At 38.4% G+C, this 23,403-nt stretch overlaps 1 protein-coding gene across 2 annotated transcripts in view; it reads left to right on the top strand.

Annotated features, from left to right (window-relative positions):
* LOC118807056 (C-terminal binding protein 1) overlaps positions 1–23,403 on the top strand; it is a 37,097-nt gene that overhangs the window by 2,464 nt on the left and 11,230 nt on the right. Inside the window, exons 1-2 of one of the 2 annotated variants that reach the window (XM_036568847.1) lie at positions 8,831–9,118; positions 21,762–21,916. In XM_036568847.1, coding sequence (XP_036424740.1) covers positions 9,079–9,118; positions 21,762–21,916 — 195 coding nt within the window. In that variant the 5' untranslated portion in view covers positions 8,831–9,078. Of the gene's footprint in view, positions 1–8,830; positions 9,119–21,761; positions 21,917–23,403 lie in introns of those variants that run through there. The other variant, XM_036568848.1, reaches the window with a different exon arrangement.

The following is a 23,403-nucleotide window of genomic DNA, read 5'->3' as shown; positions in this document are numbered from 1 at the left end:
CGGATTCACAAAAGCTTTCTTAAGAGAAAACTTGCGAAGGTTTTTAAGACAAACACTAAGACGTTCATAAGAATGTTTTTAAGTGCCGTTCTCTCTATTTTCTTTAGGTATTCTTAATTATTTATTAAGAAAATCTTCATTGTTTTATTATGTAGGCTACACTGCATTTTAACCCGTACCACAAACAACGCAAGATATATTTTGAATTTTTATATTTTGAACTGGTATTTCCGCTGTTTAGTTTAATCCACATAGAAAACAGCAAAATAGGGGATAAACATAAAACCAAGCATTTAAAAAAAATGAGCAAACAAGAACTAGAAGTAAGTGTGGAAGAAATAGCCAACAGGAAAAAAATCCTCATTGGAAAATATGATAATTGTTCATCTTGTTAACTCTTACAGCCAAAGACAAGTGCAAGGCTATTGTAAGGTTAAGAAGACAATTAAGAACATATTTTAATGAATACCACTTGTTCTTAGAATTATTATTAAGAAAATAGTTAAAAAAAAGTTATTAGAAGAATACAAATTTCAGGTCAGTGTTTTTTCTGAGTAATGAAGTTAAGAAAAATCACATTTGAAAAGATTTTGTTTCGTAAGACACTTTTGTGAATCTGGCCTCTGACCTCCAAAGTGTTTAATGCCTCTAAAAGCTCCCTCACAGAAAGTTATTGCATGAAATAGTTACAAATATGTCGATGGATGAGAACTTTATTTTATTTTTGAAGCAATAATTGTAAGCTAAGCTTTTGGCCTAAAACTTTTTTTTTAATGTATTCATGGCAGAGATGTACGGTGCAAGGCAAAATGATGCCACAATTTCACCATCAACACCCAGAATGCACATTTAGGCTCACTGGTTATTTTGGAACATATTACTATATTTTGACACAGACAAGATGTGCTAGTAGTGTTACAATTAAAAACTTACCAGAAATTATGAATATGGTTATTATTCAGTTCACATGTTGCATGGTGCTGCAGTAAATCCAATTAAACAGGACTAATTATACTTTCTTTGTAATGCAACATGCAGTTGGGCTCTGAAAGCTGTAGTACAGAAGAATATTATACAAAGTGGTGCATAGTTTTGTGATAAAATGTAAAAAAAAATTTCAGATTTATGGTTAGAAGACGCGTGAAGGTTCACTGCTGATTTTGGATAGTAAATAAAATGGCCATATGTGTGTTGTAGACATCAGGACCCCTGGTTCCTATCACCTCCACTGTAAAGAAATCTAAGTTTCTCTACAGTAAACCATTTCGCATCAAACCACTCTGAATGACTCTGTTTACATCTTAAGGACCGAATTATTATGAAATTTTGAAAATTTGGTGAAATTCACCAACATTTGGGGGCTCTAGGTGACATCCTACTTGGAGGGACCCCCATCCACCACACTCATTGTTGTGTATTAACAAATAGATAGATAAACAAATGAATACTAAATTCGTTTTGAACAGGAAAGAAGTAAATCATAATGCGTCTTTAAATGCCACAACATGCTCATAAATGCATATTGTGTATTACGATAACAAAAACATTGTCACATAGCCCAACCTTCTGTAAAGCCACAGAGAATTTCCACATTTGACAGTAAACTACTAGTGTTTTTTGAAACCAGTCTCTCTGCTTTCCTCTGTTAAAGCTCCTCTCTCATTTGATCTCACGTCTTCGTCTGACCGAAAGCTGTAACCTTTCAGAAACAGACATATTAAACTTGTAAATCAGGGCATCTTTGGAGACACAATGGAAAGGATGGCGCGCCTCCCCCGGAGAAATTTCACCACAGGTCATGATGATTTCCACACATAGCTCAGTTACTGGATGTGTCAAGTCTAATCAGAGCTGTGCTGTTGCAGTACGATAAATAGAGCATTTCTCAGCTTGCATAAGGCGAAAAGGCAGTTGAGCCTAAACCTGAGTGATTTAGTATTGTGGGTAAATATTTCTTTCGAGAGCTGGTAAGACCTACTGCTCTGTTTTCTTCAATGCTGCTTTTCCTGGTTTCACATTCAGTCATCATTTTTGCTTATGTGACACGTTTACTTGTGGAACATTGTCCAAATGTCGCACTGAGTCATAACGATGATGACATTTTAACTTGTAATTAATAAATGTAAAAAAATTGTGATTAATAATTTAATTGTCTTATTTTATTAATTGTATGCAGCCAAATTGACTGATTAGCTGATTTTGCTTAGCTGTCAATACTTGTCGCTCTGATCTCAAGCTCAAATAAACAAACATTACTCACTGCTGCCCTCTAAACGTGTTATAGCACCAGTTACAAATTATAGCTTGTGCTGTTTTTGCAGTACAGGTTTGGTTCTGACTAACTGGTGCTTTGCTGAAATAAGTGTGTATGATAAATTATAATATGTATGTATATGATAATGTCAGGGAGAGCAAAAGTCGAGTGACTGGTGTTGGAGTGGCAGAAAGCCAAAACCAAACCAGTTCTGTGGTGTTGTGGACTGTAGCGTTTTGGCTAAGCTAACGATAGCTAACATAGCAGGCCAAACGTACCACACACCACAGCCCAGGATTGGTTCCAGCTAACTGCTGTTAAAATGGCACCCTTTGGAGGATTTCTTAGAGCGTGAAATCGGGTCACCATTGTTAAGATTCTGGTCTCTTAGCCTTCGCTGAGCCGCTATCATGCTTAGTTTTTCTGAGGTTTTTCCTGACTTTGATTTGAGATATATATGTTTTTGTAAATATATAAATATAAATGGTGGTGTAAATATATGGTTTTGAAAACAACTGTGGAAAATAATTGTGATTAGCTCAAGTAATTGCGAGTGAGGAATTATGTAATAATTGTGACAGGCCTACATGTTTATTAATATGTATAACAGTACACTAAAGTGTCTCTTTCATTTTAAATGAAAATTGGCTTTGCAGTAGTAAAATAATGTAAAGGGGGTCAATATGATGACATTTTATAGTTATCGTTATGTGCTTTTGTGAGCATATTGTGGATATTGTCTGCACTCAAAGAACACTGACCAACTGCATCATTACAAAGAGAGCACAGTTAGTCCTGGTTAATTGCATGTAGTGTGGAGCAGCATCAGAAACAGTGAATGAAAATCATTTTGGATGGCTGTTTTTAAATGTTGCACTACTACTGTAATTTACCTGTCGAAAGATAGATAGATAGAACTTTCTTGATCCTGAAGCGAAATTGCAGTGTTACAGTAGCAAGACATATAATTGCAGATAAACTTACATAAATTAGAATAGTAACAAAAAATAGTAACAAAAAACAGATATAAATTAGGCAGAAATAGAAAAAAGACAAATTACAGTAAACTATGAGAGAGAAGGAAGAAAGCATATCTATCTATTGCATATTTACATGGCATATAATGTTGTGTGTTGTGAAAATGTCTTGTGATGACATTTTTGCCATATCGCACACCTTTAGTATAATGACAATTATGTAATTTTAGTATTGCTTGATAACAGCACTCATTTTCACTGGGGACCAGTTTAATATGATGCTTTCAGTCAGAAATAAATTTCAGGATGTATTTATGGAAATATTATCCCTGTGCTCTTCTGCCTGTGACGAGAGGCAGTGTGAGTTTACCCATTCGCCACGCTGCAGCGTGTGCGTGTGTGTGTGTGTGTGCGTGTGCGTGTGTGTGTGTGTGTGGTCATCGAGGCAGTAGCAGAGTGTGCCTCAGACAGCGTAATCTTTCTCAGGGGCATCTTTCTTCTCCTCTCCTCCTTTCTCCGCTTTTCCCTTTCTCTTGTTCCACTTTACAATGGCGTATTGTTTTCACTGGAGTTGGCTGTTAAAACCCCGTCCAGCCGTTGGATCGCCTCCGACAGCTCTCTTCCTCTGCCGTCTTCCTTTGGTGTCATGTCTCTGGATTGATCTCACCGGTGTGGGTGTGCGCTTCATTGCCGAACCATTTTCACCTTGCCGTGTCCTTGTGCCATTTTCCATGGTGGAAATGGTTCCTCAAGGAAAGTACTGCTTTTAAGTAAAAGCGCCAGTGTTTCTTTTAAATGAACAGCTCTTTGCTCTGTTAGGATTTGGGTGATTTAAAGACTTTAGCTTGACATGAAATCAAAGAGGGTGCCAGTTTTTTATGGAAAAATAGTCAATAAGACTGACACAGTTGTATAAACATTTAAAGACAATTTAATCACATTTCTTTTTTAAATCCTAATATTTGAGCTAACAGAGCAAATATTGAAAAGCTGTTTCTAAGTTGGTTTCCTGCACAATTATTATATCGAGTCTTGGGCTGAATCGCAGTGCCAGTGGTGAATTCTCACTAAAAAATTATTTTAGTCTAGACACAGACTTAGTCATGATCTGGGTCTGGTAAAACGGTCCCTACACTTCTAACCCCACAACTTGGAGTGATAGCATAGATGACTAACTTTTAGTTTCCTAAAGAACCACTTTTGTAAATGAGATGTACAAATGGGAAGAACCTTTTAAGGGGACTCATTAAAAAATCAGCCAGCGCTACATCCGCTTACTCACCTCCTATAGTGATGCTGCAAATTGAAAAGCCCACTTCCGATGATGTTTTTTGAAGATGGGAGTAATTTTTGAATAACTGCATGCACATGTCACCTAATGGGAGACTGTTTTGAATTTTTTTCCTGCTATCACGTCGGGTATTATAGTGAGAAACATTAATAGACAAAAACACACAAAAGGATACAGCATCATGAATTCTGTCACACATGAGGCTGAGAATTCAGTGCTGCACTACAGAATAATACATAACATGACAAATAGCATATAAAACTGGAAAGGGAAAGTTTGTGGACAAACTTTAAGTTGGCTTGAAAAAGCCAGCTAATTATGTTAAAACTTATGTGAAAAAAATTAAAAATGGTGGAAGACTGTTGATGGTGGTTAAAGTGTTGTGCTATGGTGCTAGGTGGTTGCTACGTTATCCAAAGTGGATGGTAATGTGTTGCTAGGCGCTACCTTAAATGCAGTTCCACCTTAAATGCAGTTCCATCTTAAATTGACTGCCACTGCCACCTTAAATTCAGTGCTACCTTAAATGCAATTCCACGTTAAATGCAATTCTACTTAAATGTACTGATATGTAAAATTCACTGCCTCCTCAAATTCCTCAAATTCAGTGCTACCTTAAATGCAGTTCCACCTTAAATTCACTGCCACCTTAAATTTACAGCCACATTAAATGCAATTCCACATGAAATTCAGTGCCACCTTAAATGTAGTTTTACCTTAAATTCTGTGCCACCTTAAATTTAGTGCCACCTTAAATTCATTATTTGTTCTGATATTGCTGTGCATTAGGCTGTAAGCGAGTGAGTCTCTGTGTACTGTGTGTTCTGTTCTGCAAAGTTTCGTGGCTCTAGCTCGAAAACTGTGGGACAAGAAATATTTTATTTTTTAAATGTTAAAGCCAACTTAATACTAGTTTTAGGGAAGAAGGCCCCTTTAAAGAACCTCCTCATAGCGTAAAGGCTTCACACAGAACCACACGTCCAAGCCAAGAACTGTTTAGAAATCTTTATTTTTAAAAGGCCTGGTCACCATCATGGAGTCTGGTTGGCATGGGACCAAATTTGACACGTCTAAGGACTTTTCTGGAAAAAGCTGTACTTCTTTTGAATCATGATATGAAAACTAGTTAGGTAGAATCAACCTGCTTACCCACAATGCTAAGCTACACTCACAGACACGTGATCCACGCTGGCGTTCTTGCTGGCTAAACCAACAGCCCCTGAGGCCTCAAGTGGCCCTAATGAAGTCACAGAAAAAGGCATCTTCTGCTTCAGCACAAATCGGCCTGACTTCTGCACTGGGGCACGCGTGCCTCGTCTGTTTGTGCTCACACTCTGGCTTGTTAGCCAGACAATATAGCAGCTAGCCGTCTTCCTCAGTATAAATAGCTCTCTGTTCACAGCCATACAAAAGACCTCAGCTTTTAGAACTGTAATGTGGAGATGAGGAATCACTTTGGAAAGGACTAGAAATTATTTGAAGGACAAAAAATGCTCTGGGACATGGAGGGGGGGTTGGTGTTGAAGAGGAAATGCAGCCAAATCCTGAGGATACAGGGCAGTTATTATTTAAATGATTAATATTACAGAAGAAAAACCCATTTCTTCACTTTTTTTAAAATAAGACTTTAATATATTATGTAACATTGTTTAAGTTTCAAAAGATACCCTTCACTCCGCAGTTCATACAGTCCGTAATTTGAAGCTGCAGAAAAACAGTTTGAAATTCATTGTTTTTATGATGTCACAAAATCCACCACATGCAAATACACCGATCAGGCATAACATTATGACCACCTCCTTGTTTCTACGCTCATTGTCCTTTTTATCAGCTCCACTTACTATATAGGTGCATTTTTTTTCATAGGTGCAACACTGTGTCCACTCACTGTCCACTCTGTTAGACACTCCTACCTTGTCAGTCCACCTTGTAGATGTAAAGTCAGAGACGATAGCTCATCTGCTGCTGCACAGTTTGTGTTGGTCATCCTCTAGTCCTTCATCAGTGGTCACAGGACGCTGCCCACAGGATGCTGTTGGCTGGAAATTTTTAGTTGGTGGACTATTCTCAGTCCAGCAGTGACACTGAGGTGTTTAAAAACTCCAGCAGCACTGCTGTGTCTGATCCACTCAGACCAGCGCAACACACACTAACACACCACCACCACGTCAGTGTTACTGCAGTGCTGAGAATGACCCACCACCCAAATAGTACCTGCTCTGTGAGGGTCCATGGGGGTCCTGACCACTGAAGAACAGGGTAAAAGGGGGCTAACAAAGTATGCAGAGAAACAGATGGACTACAGTCTGTAACTGTAGAACTACAAAGTGCACCTATGTAGTAAGTGGAGCTGATAAACTAGACAACGAGCGTAGAAACAAGGAGGTGGTCATAATGTTATGCCTGATCGGTGTATATCCGCCAACAGCTGTTTAGCTCCGCCCATTCACATTGAAGTTTTAAGGAGTGTTTTTGTCTGGATCGCCTTCTGAATGAGCAACATTAACAAAAACAGCCGGCCTGATCCTAAAGCATAAAGACAAGTTGGAAAATATTCAGGTAAAAATATTTATAACTGGTTTTAGTATATAAACCTACACAAATGTTATAAGGGGACCATCAACATAATCATCATCATCATCATCATCACTGTAATTCAGAAGTACAGCAAATTCATTTTCTTGTGTGATTGAATAATCTTATTTGATAAACTGCACTGCTTCACTATCCATCCTGTGATTAATGCCTTCTTGCCACTTTTTGTTCAACATCATTTTTTATGAGGTTTGCGCCGACAGAAGCTCAGCACGATCATAACTCATTTACCGGATCATACACTGGAATAAATGTTGCACCAGTATGACACCATTACAGCCAGGTTTTCATCACCATACACCTGAAGGAAGCATTTAACTTGTGCAGGTCTAGAATTGTGACTCACAAGTGAGTATGCCAAAATGTCTGACTTCTTCCTGTCTGGATATTTTTCCTAAATAAGGATATTGGGAGCTTTTTCAATGAATGGTTTGGGGCGGAATTAATTCCAGTTTACACTACTTTCCACTAACCCCACTTGTCTGTTAGCCAAGACGTGTTTTTAGTGTTTGCTTCTTTAGTTTAGGACTGGAGCTACACCGCTAAGATTGCTAACAAATACTAGTCATCCAAATCTTTTTTTTCCCCCACAATCTTTATTTTTCACAGTAAGTCTCACCGTCTCCTAAACCACATTGACAAGCCGGCACAACCCGGATGCAGTTTTAGTGGGTTGAAAGAAGTGTTTGGGATGTTTTCACAGAAATTTTTTTTGTGCTTTAAGTGTTTGTTAGCAGTGTTAGCCTTTTAGCACTAGCTGAAGTGCTAAGCTAAACTAAAATCTGGACACCGAACATGTCTAGGCTGATCTGGGGTGAGCGGAAAATGATGTAAATATGATGTTTTTGGCCAAGCGGTTTCATTTAAATGTCAATGCGCCTAAGTCCGATCCTGACTCCGAACGCTCACGATCAGTTGCCCAGTTTATCCGCAGCTTTCTGTAATTGGTTTTGCTTGTGTTGGCTGTCAGAGCCAGCGGTGTAATTAACTTCGAGCCAGCATCGCTCTTAATCTCCTATGCAGAAAGAGAAGGACTTGCCATATTTTTACAGCATTTGTAAGTGTATTTCAGGATCCTAGATGGTAAGCGTATATTAGCCCGCTGGCTTGCTAAGGTCAGCGCCCTGCGGACTGTGTGCCGCTGCTGGGCCACCCTCAGACCACCTTTACTCTTCTGCATGCAAGATTTTTAATAAAAGCTGTAGCTAGATTGGTTACAGCTGTATAGCCAGCTTTATGGCATTGCTTTTTGAACTATTTACTAATTTACAAAGGATAAACAAAGAAAGAAATGAAGAAAAAAGTAAGTAGAGTGGACTCTTGACTGCTTGACCACCAGTGGGCTGACCAGAAAACGGCCAGCTTTGCCATCAGATCCTCTTGCTCTCATACTTTTTTGAATTAAAGTATTAAAACCTGTGTTTTTACATCAAATCTGTCCTCGCTCAGCAAGTTCTCTTTTCCTTGTCCCAGGGTTCTTCCCCAGCATTTCCATATTTTTTCTTCTTTTTTTTTCCCTCTCAGGAAACAAAAGATCAATTTTGCGCGAGCTAAAGCTCCACCCCATTCCTCTTCTCTTTTTCTTGCAGCCACCTCTCTCTCTCTCTCTCTCTCTCTCTCTCTCTTTCTCTCTTTCTCTTTCTCCCACTCCCACAAATGCAGTGACACTTGCATTCTGTGTGCATGCGTGTTTGTCAGACAGAGAGTGTCGAAATAGAAAGTGAGGGAGAGAGAAAGGGAGGGAGGGAGGGAACGTCGGAGAGAAAAGGAGACGGGGGGAGCGCGTGAGAGAGAGAGAGAGAGGGAGTGCGCGCGCGTAAGCTCGCTCTACTCTAGAGCAGGGAAGGGGAGAGAGGGAAAAAAAGGAATAAGAAAATTGAAGGTAGGCGCCATATGCTGAGGATTTGGTGAATGTCTCGTTGAGGGGAGCCGCTCGTGCTTCTGTCGGTGGACCGTGAAAGATGGGGAGCTCGCACTTGCTGAACAAAGGCTTGCCTTTAGGTAAACCATTAATCTCTCATTTCTGCATGCGGGACGCACGTGAGGCGGCCGTGGCGGCGATATTTGCGCGTCGAGGCTAACACAGCCCTACAGTACGCCGCCGTGCCTTCCCCTCCCCCTCTTCCTTCCCTCCCTCCTCCTCTCCTCTCTCCTCTTCTATCCTCTCTCCCTCTTTCCTATTATCTTTCATCTCAGCCATTCATCCGCGTGCAGTGCCGCATTCGCTCGCCTTTTTTTCTGCTTCCTCTCTCTCTCGCGAGGCTGAAGTTATAGGCTCCTTATTTGCCAGCTTCTCGTTCGAATTTTCCCGTTCCACCTTAAATGGTGCAGCGCCAGAATGTAACTGCTGCACCATTTAAGGTGGGACGGGAAAATTAGAATAGGAAGCCTAACTTCAGCCTCGCCTCTCTCACTCTCTCTCTCTCTCTCAGCCTGAGAGAAGAAGTGCTAGAGACCATTTTGTGTGCAGCAGGCTGGGAGCAGCTGCTTTATTATCAGGGCAAAGCAGGCTGGAGTGAAGGACGGGAGAGGCAGCGTGCTGTCTGTCTGTCTTTCTGTCCCCCTGGTGGAAAATCCGAGGGGGCTGGCAAGGACATGGACATGGCTGGCTCTCTTATGGCCCTCCCGCACATTGTACAGTGGAAATGTGGCTTCCAGTTCCGGCCTTGACTCGCTTCCTAATTTCTCTCTCTCTCTCTCTCTCTCTCTCTCTCTGTCTTCGAAGGAGGAAATTTTCATTCTAGAACAGTCGAACAGAGCAACAGGAAGAGCATAACAAAGATTTTATTTATGGAGCCTAGAGTTGCAGCCTCGGCTCTGTTGTAGCCCAGCATTGTGTATTAAAAACCTGAATATCTTGGTCGGGTGGCCTTATTTGGAACTGTAATAGTGATATCACAAGGAGCGAATGGTGACACATCTGTAGCTACACTGAGAGGCCATGGTGATTACAGTACTTAAGAGTTTGATCACAATTCCTCTTCATTTTTACTCTTGAAAACAGCTGTATTGATCCTATAAGACATTGGGTGGGGTATAACACATCTATAATAATCTAGATTTTTGCTTAGAATATTCCAATAGTGTTCTTTTAGTGATCTATGATACTTGTGTTTTCTGTACCATAGTAATTACTCAGTCCCAGTTTACTATAAAATTCTTATGGAAATGTGGCAGAAATGCACTATTATCATAGTGATCAATAATCCTTGGGTAGGATTCTGTAGTATACTGGAATAATTCTCCAAGCTTGCTATGAGATTCTTATAGGAATATGGCAGAAATACACTATTTACATGGTAATATTTAATTCTTGTATTGGATTCTGTAGTAAACTTCAGTAACTGTCCCAGTTTACCATAAAGTTCTTAGAGCAATATGGTAGAAATGCACTATTAACATAGTAATCAATAATCCTTGTGTAGGATTCTGTAGCATACTGTAATAATTCTCCCAGCTTGCTATGAGATTCTTATAATAATACGGGAGAAATGCACTATAATGCTGTAGAAATACATTATTAACATAGTAACATATTATTCTTACGTAGCATCCCGAAGTACAGTGTTAATGAACTTTTATGGCCAGTTCCAGTTCTTTACAGCCAAATTGGCCAGTGCCCCATTTTCATTGCCTCCCCTTTTTTTTTAATAACCCAAAGCTTAAGCTGTGTTGACTTAAACACATTTTCAGTACTTTCTATTAGCCAAAGCTACAATAGAAGTAACATTATGTGCTCTGTAATAGGCTAAACTGACATTTTAGATTCTTAAATGTAAAGTCAGTTGGCTGTTTAATTTACACGAGTCATATAGATGTGTCTCTTCCAGTATAATGGTGCATCCCTAGTATCCTGTAGCATACAGTAATTTACTGTAAGGTTCTTATAGGAGTACTGTAGAACTTCCTGTCGAATTCCTGTAGATCTTTTTTATAAGTAATGAATCTGTCATGCTTGATTTAAGAAGGTTTTACACAGTCAGTGCCATCCACTGGCGTTCCCTGTATCGTATCCATGCAGAGTGAACCCTAAACGTGAACCACAAATATAGCAGAAGATCCTAGCGTCTTTAATCAAGGCTTGCGCTTTGACAGCATCTCTTACTTTTGCGCCTTGTACAATACAGAGCAACGTCAGTTTGAATTATTGCCTGTGCGTAGTGGAGGTAGACGCGGCGTGAGGTTGACCCTGTTGTTTCTTGTTGCTATGAACTAGCTAATTCAAACAGATACCACTCGACCCCCCCGGGGCAGAGCAGTGTGAACACAGCAGCATTCTGATAGAAGCATGTAGTGAGAGCGTGATAGCAGCTTTTTTTTTCTTTCTTTTTTATTTCAGGGCAGGGTTTGTTTGAATTCAGAAAACATGAGCATTTTTGCGTAGAGAGTGCCGATACGCTCATCTTTTCACTCTCATCCTTGGTTCTGCTTAGCTCATATCTGCCGCGATTTCATGTACGACGTGGATTAGTGAGGCTTATGTTATGTTGACATTTTGTTTTCTTGTCAGAAAAATGAACATCGAGGGGGGAAAAAAGGCTGTTTGTCTGGAAAACTAGACACTGTTAGTTTTCACATGGTCTGGGCGTCTAGGGGTTTGTGGATGAATATATTCACCTGGGGTGGAAAAAGAAAGGCCTGTGTATATGTGTGACTAAGAAAGAGAGAGAGAGAGCGAGGGAGATGAAGCAAGTGAGAGGGGTAAACCAGTCCCCTAATCACCAAAATGAGCTGTTTTTGCATAAATGAAACTGCTTTACATCTTTGTTTGTGTGTGTGCGCAGAGGTGCAGAGGGAGGTGGCTGGTTTAGGGGTTTGTGTGGAAGAGATCTCGAGGAAAACGGCCGCGCCGTGTCTGCACACGCCAGATTAAATATGATAGATATGCATCAGACCCGTCAAATTCACAGATGCATATATTTCACCTGGTAGCACAGTACGTGTGACAACACAGCGCTGCATCAGCCTGGAAATAATTTTTCCTCCCACAGAGGATTTCACATACTTCCTGGTTTTGAACAGTATTTTGGGTTGCAGAAAATTAATGTGAATAGTCAGTTTTGCTGTTGTCGGAACAAAACCTTGTATCGCTAAATAATAACTTCACAGGAGAAGTAAAAAACCTTTACTTTACTTTTAATGCAAGTCAGTGGAACCAGACGTTTTTCCAAGTCATTTTGGGTCGTTTCTTTTGGTCCATTTATCATGGAATTTACACACAATGTAAAGGACAACAGGTATTTTCAGATTATGTCAAAAACTAAAAAAACGACAGAAAGGAAGATTCGAGGTTTTCTTCAGACAGCAGTGATTTGCTTTACTTTTTGAGCATCCAGTATCCCCCTTCAGTGTCGGGAGAAGCCTTTCTGTCAAATGTGATATGTGTTTTTGTTATTTGAAGAATATTAACCTCATATCTTTCAGCTTAGTAAATTAAGTTGTTTAGCCAAAATCAAACATAAGCTGACTAAATGATGAGTTTTATGAGTGTCACATGAACTTGAACTTGATGTTTATCACTGCTTTTCGGTGCTAATCGTATCTGCTACGTGATCCCAGGGCGCTTCTTGTTCGGTGTGGTTTAGCCGGCTTTAGTAGTCTTTCTCTGCTTCCTTCTTTGGATAAGACACTCTGACCAACAGATAAGACGCAGGCCCCTCTCTTCTCTCTGGTGGAATAAAGATTTCAAACAGCTTATGGCTCTTAGGAGACTGTATAACGTTACCAGCTCATTTCCAAAATGTATTGGACTATTCGATTTTTAGTCCTTTTATGATTATTTAATTCTGACTCATTGTTACTTCATTCGTAATGGAATATCATATCTGTCTCTGCATCACATGATGAAAGAACAAGGCTGGATATCAGAGTAGAACAGAAAACAGAATCATAGCACTGGCTGGTGATCGCTTAAGACTCGGTGTATTTTTTTTTAGCTGTGTGGTGGGTGATGCTGATAAAATTCTTGATAATGACATTTTCCAAATTCATCACAGTATTGTACAAACCCATTTCCACGATGTTGGGATAGAAGGTTTAATGCAAATAAAAACAGAAAGCAGTGATTCATGCTTTTCCTTTGACCTGCATTTGAACAACAACAGTACAAAGACAAGATATGATTGTTTTTTTTTGTTTGTTTGTTTTTTATAAATATACCTTAATTCTGAAAATGATTCCTACAGCATGTTTCAAAAAAGTTGGGACAGGAGCAGTTTAAGACTAGAAACATTGTGAAATGTTTAAAAAACATCTTAAACAGGTGAAGCAACCATGCCTGGATATAAAAAGAGCATCCAGGAAAGGCCGAGTCCTTAATGAGCGAGGACGGGTCAAACTTTGGCAAAAATGCATCAGCAAAAAATCCATCAGTTTAAGAATAACGTCCCTGTGAGGGATTGGAAGGATTTTAGGTATTTCACCCTCTACAGTGCATAACATCATCAAAAGATTCAGGGACTCTGGAGGATTCTTTGTGCTTAAAGGGCAACACTGAAAGCCATAACTGAATGCCCTTGACCTTCAAACGCTCAGACGGTGCTGCAATAAAAACCGACCTGCCATGACGGATGACGGATATCACCGCATGGGCTCAGGAAACTTTGACAAACTGTCAATAAACACTGCTGCATCCACAAGTGCAAGTTAAGACTGTATTATGCACGGTGACTTTTCTGGACTTGAGCTCATCTGAAATGGACTGATGTGGACTGGAAATGGGTAGAGTGATCTGATGAGTCAGCCTTTCAGATAGTTTATGGAAATAATGGATGCTGTGTTCTCTGGGCCAAAGAAGAAAAGGATCGTCCAGATTGTTACCAGCATAAAGTTCAAAATCTTGAGTCTCTCATGCTATGGGGTATTTGTGGGTAACCTGCATATCCGTGAAGGTGCTGTTAACGCTGAACACATTTGCTGCCTTTTAGGCACGTTCTCTTATTCACCAGGGTATATTTTGGTTATTCCATCTGAAATCACATGACCAAATCGTAAGGCAAATTATTCAGTAACTGCAAATAAATGTAAATTTTTTATTTTATTTGTTTATTTATTTATTTATTGTAAAAGCTCCCCTCAAATGAACAGAAAATATGTTTTATGATCATACGCATATTGCTATATGCTTAGACGCTCTTTGTATTTCATTTTTTTTTATTATTATTACAGAGCAGATCACTGAAGAGATGCCATCTGTTTATAGTTTATAGCCCAGATTTGTGGAAAAATGGGTCGACTTTCAGAAGACAAAAAAAAATTGAGACTTTTGTTATAAGGGTTTAAAATTACATCACCCATCTATTTGACTGGAAGGAAGACAGTTACAGCTCTCATATGACACCCACCTTTGTGTAGCTTATGAATTATGAAAGTTATGAAGAATATGACGAAATTTGTTTGGAACCACCGGTGGTCCCAAGGAGTTGCAAAGGTTAAAGGGTCACCCATGCTTATTTCAACATAACAGCAAGCCACACTCCTGCACATTACAACAGCACGGCTGCGTAATCGGAGAATGTGGGTGCTAAACTGGACTGTCTGCAGTCCAGAACTGTCTCCCATTGAAATTGTGTGACTTATTAAGCTCAAAATCCAACAATGAAGCCCTTGCACAGCTAAAGATTTATATATCAAAAGAATAGCAGAAAATGCCACCTTCAAAACTCGATCAGTTTGTGTCTTCATTTGTCAAATGTTTATAGGGGTTGTTAAAGGAAGGGTGGTGTAACCTGCTGGTGAACATTCTCCTGTCCCAGCTTTTTTGGAATGTATTGTTGGCATCAAATTTGGAATGAGCATGTATTTACAGAAATACAGTGAAGTCAGACAGAGTTTACTAATAACTGCTTTCTGTTTTTATTAGCATTTCACAAACTGTCCCAATGATATTTCATTTTGTAATGAAGTTAAGTTGGGTGTGTCGGAATATTAACCAACATATTGATGCTGTCAGAAATAACCTTTTCAGTTTTTGACATAATTTGAAAATGGCTGTTGCCCTTTACATTGTGTGTAAATTTAATAAATGATGGACTAAAAGAAATGACCCAAAACGGCTTGGAAAAAAGTCTGGTTCTTTTGACTCACGTTAGGTTTTTTCCTTCTTCTGTAAAGTTATCATTTTGGAGATATGAGGTTTCCTTCCGACAACAGCGATGTATATACGTTGTGAAAAAATTATATGCCAATTTTTTAGGTCATTCACATCAATCAGAACGTTTCATAAAATGATACAGTGTGGTGAGAGACAACAGTGTTCACATGAAACTGGTGCATCAAACCACTGATGTACACCCTGCGCCTCTCTCTCTGCTTTCGGATAAACAGCACATTTACAGAAAAGAACTATTTATTTAGTTTTTATACATTTTAAGCTGTTAGTTCAAAACAGTCTCAAGCACCCAGAAGATCACACAGTTTGCTGTTAGTTTGGCATGACATTGAGCTCAATATCTCTCAAATATATTACTAAAGTATCATTAAAACTGAAAACCACTATCAGTATCGTGGTATGTTGGTATATCACCCAGCCCTAGTCTATGGAGTCTTTAATATCAGTGTGAATCAGAAATCATAATGCATTTTTCTTCCATACAGTGACATATTTCCAAGTGAAACAGTATCAGGGAGGGTGACTGAGCTAAGTGTTTCCTCCAGTGATGGATGGGGGTGGTGGGAGATGAAACGTATTATTATGATTATTAATTTTTCCATGACTGTGTACTCTTTGGAATGCAGATTAGACACACAATTTCAGTATGTATATGCGTAATTGTGACTAAATGGCTGTAATTCATCTTTCTAATTAGGGTCTAAAACATTATTACATTAAGTTTATATGCACGGCCTACTTCTTTATACACTTGCAGTCTAATTAAGCCAGGTACTGTAGCCATTTGAAGCTGACTTAATGTGATTTGCCATTAAGTGATCAATTCCGTAATAATGCCAGTCGGACTGCGGATCGACTAATGAGATGATAATCTTAATAATGAACAGTAGATGCAAATTATGTATCTGATTTTTGTGAAGGTGACATCTCTCCTCATTATTCTGGGGTTACCATGAATTATGTATTCTTACAGTAAAATAATGTTCTGTTTACACCGAAGTAATTTGTTTCAAAGTGTGTAGCAGGGCACTTGAAGGTGCATCTGCGTGGCAGTAATTTGGATTTTGATTGCTGTCATATCAAAATCTTGATTCCCACCAAAAAAAAAATGTCTTTTCAATTAGTGCACAGACATGCTTTACACTGTGTGAACGTTTAATGGCAAGGAGGCCAATAGGAATGATCCAATAATATATATGTAACATTACATTGTGTGTAAATTTCATGATGAATGGACCAATAGAAGCAGCCCAGAATGACTTGGAAAGATGTCAGGTTCCATGTACTTCCATTGAAAGTAAAGTATGTTTTTTCCTTATCCTGTAAAGTTAGAGGTTTTCTTCCAACCACAACGATGTGTGTGTGTGTGTGTGTGTATGTATGTATGTATGTATGTGTATAGTATGTGTGTGTGTGTGTATACGAAAAACCCAAGCATACAAAAACATGAATTCTGACAAGACTGAGGGATGAAAGGCTGCGCTACAGAATATTATAGCATGACAAATAACATTAAATGCTTTTTTAGGGTGCAGTCCTAAGAACTTAAGAACTTTTTCTTCCTGTGACATTTTCATTTAGGAGATGCAAGATTTGGTTACGACAGCGATGGAGTACTGTTACGTGCTTTGGGATTGTTAGGAATGTGTTTATGTGCCGTAAACGTTAAAGACAAATGTGCCTCAGCTTCGTCCCTGACGTACTATACAAGTATCTCTAAGTGATGCTAAAATACAGAGCCTGTTTTTCAGGGCGAGCTTTTATTTTGGGAATCTTCCCTGCGTGACTAACCTTGAATTTGAATGTTTGTGGCTGCTCTTGAAGCTGGGGCGCTTTAGGTTTTCCTGTTGTGTGTAGGTAGGGGAGCTTCCACAGCCAGGCTGTTTTAAAGGCCCTTTTTCGAATGACTCATTTGTTCTTGAATTTATTACCTTCTCCTTTCATAATGGCCAGATAGCTGCGATCACTGAGGCTCAGATAAGTGCTTAATTTTCAGACAACTCTTCAGTGCAGAATTCGGGAACGGGCAGCAGATGATGGAAGTTGCCTGTGAGGGAATGACGTAATTGTGGAAGCGTGATAAAGTGCGATCTGTCGACCTTCTTCTTTCACATGTGGAATTGAGTAGAGGAATCCCGAATGGTGTCTTATGGGCCTAGTGAGCGCCACCAATTCAGACTTGCTCCAGTCAATTCCTTTGTAAAATTGTGAGTCCAGATGTTGTAGAAAGAATACAGTGGAGTTCACTGAGTTCACTGAGTTCATTGTGGACATTTAGGCCATTTAAAAGCTCATTTGGACTCCGTGGTATTTATTTATGTTAAGACATTGATCAATCCTGCTGTTTTTTAATGCTGTACTGTTAGTCTTTGGTTTAAGTGGGCAGTAGCCTCGGCTTCCTGGAAATAGCTGGATATTGCAGTGATTCATTGCACAACCAAAAAGGAATTGATCATCCCCGTAAATGTGAGAAAATGGGCTTTAGTCCTTTAGAAGTCCAGGGACTTTAATTGAAGCAGCCAAGTGCAGATTGCGTACCACAGAAATGATGGATTCCTCTCGGCTGTGAATTTTGTCTCTTGTCATGTCTTCTGCTAGTTAGTTAGAGATGAACGTTTGAAGGAGGCATCTATCTGAGCGGTGCTACACATGAGACAGCAAGCTTTTAGCACTGGCAGACAGTCGCAAATTGTTGGCCTGAATGACAGTTGCAGTCAGAAACAATCCGGCTCTCACACTCCACCTCATTTGGCTGTGAAACTGCATCACATCCAGAAAATATGATGGCTAGAATCTGGAATGTGGATACAGCATCCCTTCAGCAGTTCACGCTGAGGTGTCTTACTCGAGGAGACTCTTGCGGTGGGTGTAGAAGTCAGCATCTCTTGTGACCTGCCTGGAATTCAAACCGGTGACTAAGGATGGTGTAGTTGCTGGTTTTAATGACATACTGTGGTAAACAAACTAGGGCTGTAACAAAGGATCATAATCCATTAGTTGAATTTGATTAATAAATCAGTTGGGAAACAAATACTTGCAGATATTAGTGTGGCAAGATTTTTTCATTCAGCAAATGAAAATATGAGGATTATATTTTTGGCTGCACTTTACAGAAAATCATGGTAACAAGTCTTTACCAAAAAATACCATGTTTTACCACCTAGTTTTCAAGTTGTTACTGAATAATAAGTTAGTAATTGTAACAGTAACAAATCAGTAACAATGTGTTAAAATAAAATATTAATAACAAGTTGAACTAATCTAAATATTACGCTTTAATTTTCTAGATGTTATTTACAGTTAAGATACATTTAGATAAGAAACAAAGTAGAAACAGGTGATTTAGTGTTTTACAGCTCTAATACAACGTAGTTTTATCGGAACTGCTGCATTGTTTTTGAGGTAATAACCCAGTATTATAAAACGCTACAGTGATTTAAAAGAATATTGGTGATAAGTTAATTAAGCAGACATTGCGCTGGCCACCTTATTCCTGTAAATGTGGGGGGGGAAAAACAAGGTTTTGCATCAACTGGAAAATTAATGTTTTATTTATAGGTCAACAGAATTTGTTACCATTATTTTTCATTTTGAAACAAACTAGTTATTGCTACAGTTACTATTACTAACTATCTTATTCATATTTTTATGAAAACTCTATTCTTATGAAAGGTGCAGAAGTATTAAAGGAACAACACAAACAGATCTTACATGTCGGTTCCAATACAGGCTGTAATTATAGTAATACTGTACTACTATAATGTAGTAATACATTAACTAATAGTTAATGACCGAGTGATCTGTCTGTGTGGTCAAGAGGCTAAAACCAGGATGTGCATGGTGAAATGGTTCTTCAGATTGTTTGAGAATGTGGTGTTTGGTTCTACATAGAAATGGTTCTGGGGTTGTTCTCTTATTACAAGGTTGACATCGTAACAACAGCCCATTTCAGTGCTATGTAGAACCGTAAACAACACATTCTCCATCAAGTCTGAAGAACCATTTCACCTGGCAGTGAACCAGCATAAAATGGTTCTATTATAAAACTCGTAGTACTAAATAGTCATTCCCTTTCCTAAAGAACTCTTGAAGAACCATCTTTTTTAAAAGTGTAAGTAACCTTAATAGCGTTTAGAGTTGCTGTTAGAGACACTTTTCTGTGTTACTGTCTGCTGTTAGGTGTTGTGTGACGTGAACATACCTTTATAGTCTGGAGATTCTGAAATAAAATTAAATTACCAGAGAAAGTGCACAGTGTGGATTTTTGCTGGTAGTTAAATGTGTGCTGCTTTTTTCCGCTTCAGCTGTTTTTTCTGGTATAAATGATGGAAATTGCTATCATTTGTCATGAACCAAGCACTCTTTGGCAAGCTAAGTTAAATCTTTGAGGTTCGTTGGTTGTTTTGCAAGGTGTTTATGATTAGCTAATGACTGAGAAATTACACCACATACCATCAGTTATTTTACCCTTTAAAAGAACAGTATACATGCATGTAGCAGTATTTATTTATTTATTTTTTTGGTCATGCCGTCTCTGGTAATGTAAGAAAACAGAATTTTCCAAGACACTGGCACAGTGCAGTAAATAATTCCTGACGGTAACACCATCATCAGCTTTAACTCGTCTTGAGAAACTTTATTTTTTCACATTAGACACATCATACCTTTTGTTAAAAAATGGAAATATGGTAGAAAGTATCTTGATGATATTTATTATAATTACAATGGAAGACAATGTACTATATTGCAGTCTACGTCAGCAAAACAGCAGTTGGTTAATGGTACGCAGGTATTTCTTCTGTTTACTCCTATTCATCCATGCAGAGCCTCTGGTCTCCCTGCTCATTAGGCTCTTTAGACCAAGGATTGCCTTCTCCCCCTGGGGGAGGGTCTGTGGTAACAATACAGCAACAACAACAACAACAACTATAATAATAATAATAATAATAATAATAATAATAGTAATAATGGTGAAATGACTTGTGTTTTTATGCTTTTTAAAGTCAACTCGAATTGGTTTCCAAGTGAAACACTGTATTGGGAGTTCTGAGCTAGCTGAGCGCATTGCTCTGTAATAGGTGTGGGTAAAGATTGATATTATTGGTTAATATGAAAAATGCTACAAAACAAAATTATTACTTTCAGCTTTCTTACATAACATTGTTTTGCACATCTGTACAATTTTTTTAAATGTTTAAATAATTCTGTAATATTCTATGTATAATAGTTAGGTCTACTCGGACCTGCATAGCTATAGATAATCATGTCTCTTTAGCTCCTTTCACACTGGCTCTTTATTGTACCTTCTTATACGTCATACATGTGTGCACCCGCCAAGACGAATTCCTCATGTGTGTAATAAACTTGGCAAAATGAAGTGATTCTGATTGTGAAAGAGAAAAATGGCCAGAATTCTTAACTGAGAAAAACAAAGGTTAAATAGGCCAACAGCAAAGTGTCAAAATCCAGGACTTTATTCATAATTCAGTTCCATCTGTAGCCACATTTTTTTTAAATGATGATAAAAGTCCACAAATGACTTTGTACAAAGTGAAACTAGCAGAATAATTCTGTTCCAGAGGTTCATGTTGTTGAGAACATTGGATTCCGTGTCACATGCTGTACCCTGCATACTGTAATAATATTTGAATGTTTGTGTGAACAGGTTTTGTCAGCTTTTGTTGGTTTTCGGTTTCAGTTATCAGCTTAATGTGTCCTGAATTTCACCCAAAGATTTTTGCTTCAATGCATCATAGTTGTTTCCCCACCAGACTCTGCTGCATGGTGATGTAATCTCTGAAGATGTTTTCGAGGCAGGCAAAAGTCATTACATTTTGATTTAAATATTATGAAAATGCAAGAATTTTATCATGTAAAAGGCCCATATCATAGCATCAGCTGAATTTCTCGTTTTTTTTTTAATTCAGCTTATTTTGAATTCATTGTTTCTGTGATGTCATGAGAACAAACTCATTTATGAGTGTTTCAGCTCTCACTGCTTTTTGAATGAGGCACAATACAGACCAGCCAATCAGAACTGCGCTCATTTACATTAAAAGACACAGCAACAAACAGCCTGTTTACTTCTGAGGGATGAATAGCGGTTGGAAAATGGTCATGTAAAAAGAGTTGTGACAGTTTTTGGTGCATAAAAGCACTCAAATGTTACAAGTGGACAGAGAAAAGACAACATAAAATATAAGATGTATGTCCTTTAAATGGAATGGCATGATAAATCATGCTTAATGTGACACCTGAAATCAAAATTGTTAATTTTGCGACTAACAGTTTTTCAGTGTATTTTAAGAATACCACAATAATACAGACCATGATAATTTTGGGCACATATGTCATGATATGAACATTTCACACCATCCTGTCATTATAAACCGTATATACTGAGACAACATCTCTAGTGAAATGCCTGGAATCCAGAACAGCCACCCTATGATGTCTTTACCTGCTGAGTTAGTGTCATACCAGAGTGATAAACGACCAAATCAAATAACACGCCTGTCATTTCTTGCTGTGCAGGCATCAGGCCTCCCATAATGAATGGGCCCATGCACCCTCGTCCTCTGGTGGCGCTGCTGGACGGTCGGGACTGCACAGTGGAGATGCCCATCTTGAAGGACGTGGCCACTGTGGCCTTCTGCGATGCCCAGTCCACCCAGGAGATCCACGAGAAGGTAGAGAAACCTCATATTGTGTTAACAGCTGAGCTGGTTAGACGAGTTTGACAGCTTTAACTGATGAAGTGCATGTTTGCGGTAGCAGAGCATAAAATATAGTCCATATGCATGTAATTCAATATGACATTTTCTACCATAGCTTTATGGAACACTGCTTTCTAAACATGTCCTAGTCATCATTTGCCCTTTTAAATGGGGGAGGAAAAAAGACTTTTCGCAGAAACTGCCACAGGTCGATTGCACAATCAACAACAATCAGTTTGGTTAAGGGGTTGGGCAATATGACACGATGCGTATTATCATTATTGTGATAAAAGACGTTACAGTGCGCTATATTGAGTAGAACTTTGAACACCTAAATATATGAGAGTGGTCTTCAGTTGCATGCATTTAATTAAATAATTAGTGAATAATAATTACTGAATTTAACATATTAGGGGAAAAGTCATAAAATGCGGCCTGTGCAAAACGTATGGCACACTTTGTTTTATACTTTATACTTTTTCAGTATATTAAACTCTAAAATTTGCACTAAAATTTGCTGAAATTTTTCAGTTGAGGATAAACTAACATCACAACCACAACTAACAGGGAGTTTGGCACACTATGTTCAACGTTTAAGGCTCATAGCAGAAGAACTTGATATTCTGGTCTTCTTGGCTAAAATAACAGGCCTGGACCTTAATTTGTAGAAAATAATCACATTTTAATAACAATATTGGTCAAAAAATTACAGTTGTTGTATATTCAATTGGATGTTGTGCCCAAATTATTCAGCCCTAAGAATAATTTGCTGTTGTTGGAAGAAAACCTTGTATCTTGTACCAAAATGGCAACTTCATAAGAGAAGGAAAAAACCTACTTTACTTTTAATGTAAGTCAGTGGAACCAGAGTTTTTACCTAGTAATTTTGGTCCATTTCTTTTTCCATTCACCATGAAATTTACACACAATGTAAAGGCCAACAGGCATTTTCAAATTACGTCAAAAACTGAAAAATGACAAAAATGGAGACAGGAGGTTTTTCTTCTAACTGCAGCGAAGTGTAACTGTCACTAGAAAGGTCTAATAATTTGATGCAAACATGATTAACTCAATATAGTTCAGCATTGTTTTAACCAACTAAATACACAAAAATATATACATCAAAAGTGTATCTACATATAGATCAAGGATGCCAAACTTATTTTTATGCAAAGTAGAACAGCAAATATCAGCATGATAAAATTTAAATATATTTTATTTCATAACAGCTGATCTGTGGTGATTTTTTGATGGCCTGTGAGTAAAGAATTCCTGAAAAATGAAATGATTTGAAGTTGTATGAGGAAAAACTTACTGTTGCCTGCACTTATTGTTGGTTTGGGGAGGCTTAGTTGTAACACTGCATTTAAAATGAACCTTGTTGTGTTGTACTTTAGCCTGGCTAGCTCACACTGTGAATTGTTAATTGTTCTATATCCTTTAAAATGGTTTTAAGCTCC

The sequence above is a fragment of the Colossoma macropomum genome, unplaced genomic scaffold (assembly GCF_904425465.1).
Source record: "Colossoma macropomum unplaced genomic scaffold, Colossoma_macropomum, whole genome shotgun sequence".
In the NCBI taxonomy this organism is placed as follows: domain Eukaryota; kingdom Metazoa; phylum Chordata; class Actinopteri; order Characiformes; family Serrasalmidae; genus Colossoma; species Colossoma macropomum.
Note: the sequence above shows the minus strand (reverse complement) of the source record. Positions and strands in the feature narration are given on the sequence as shown.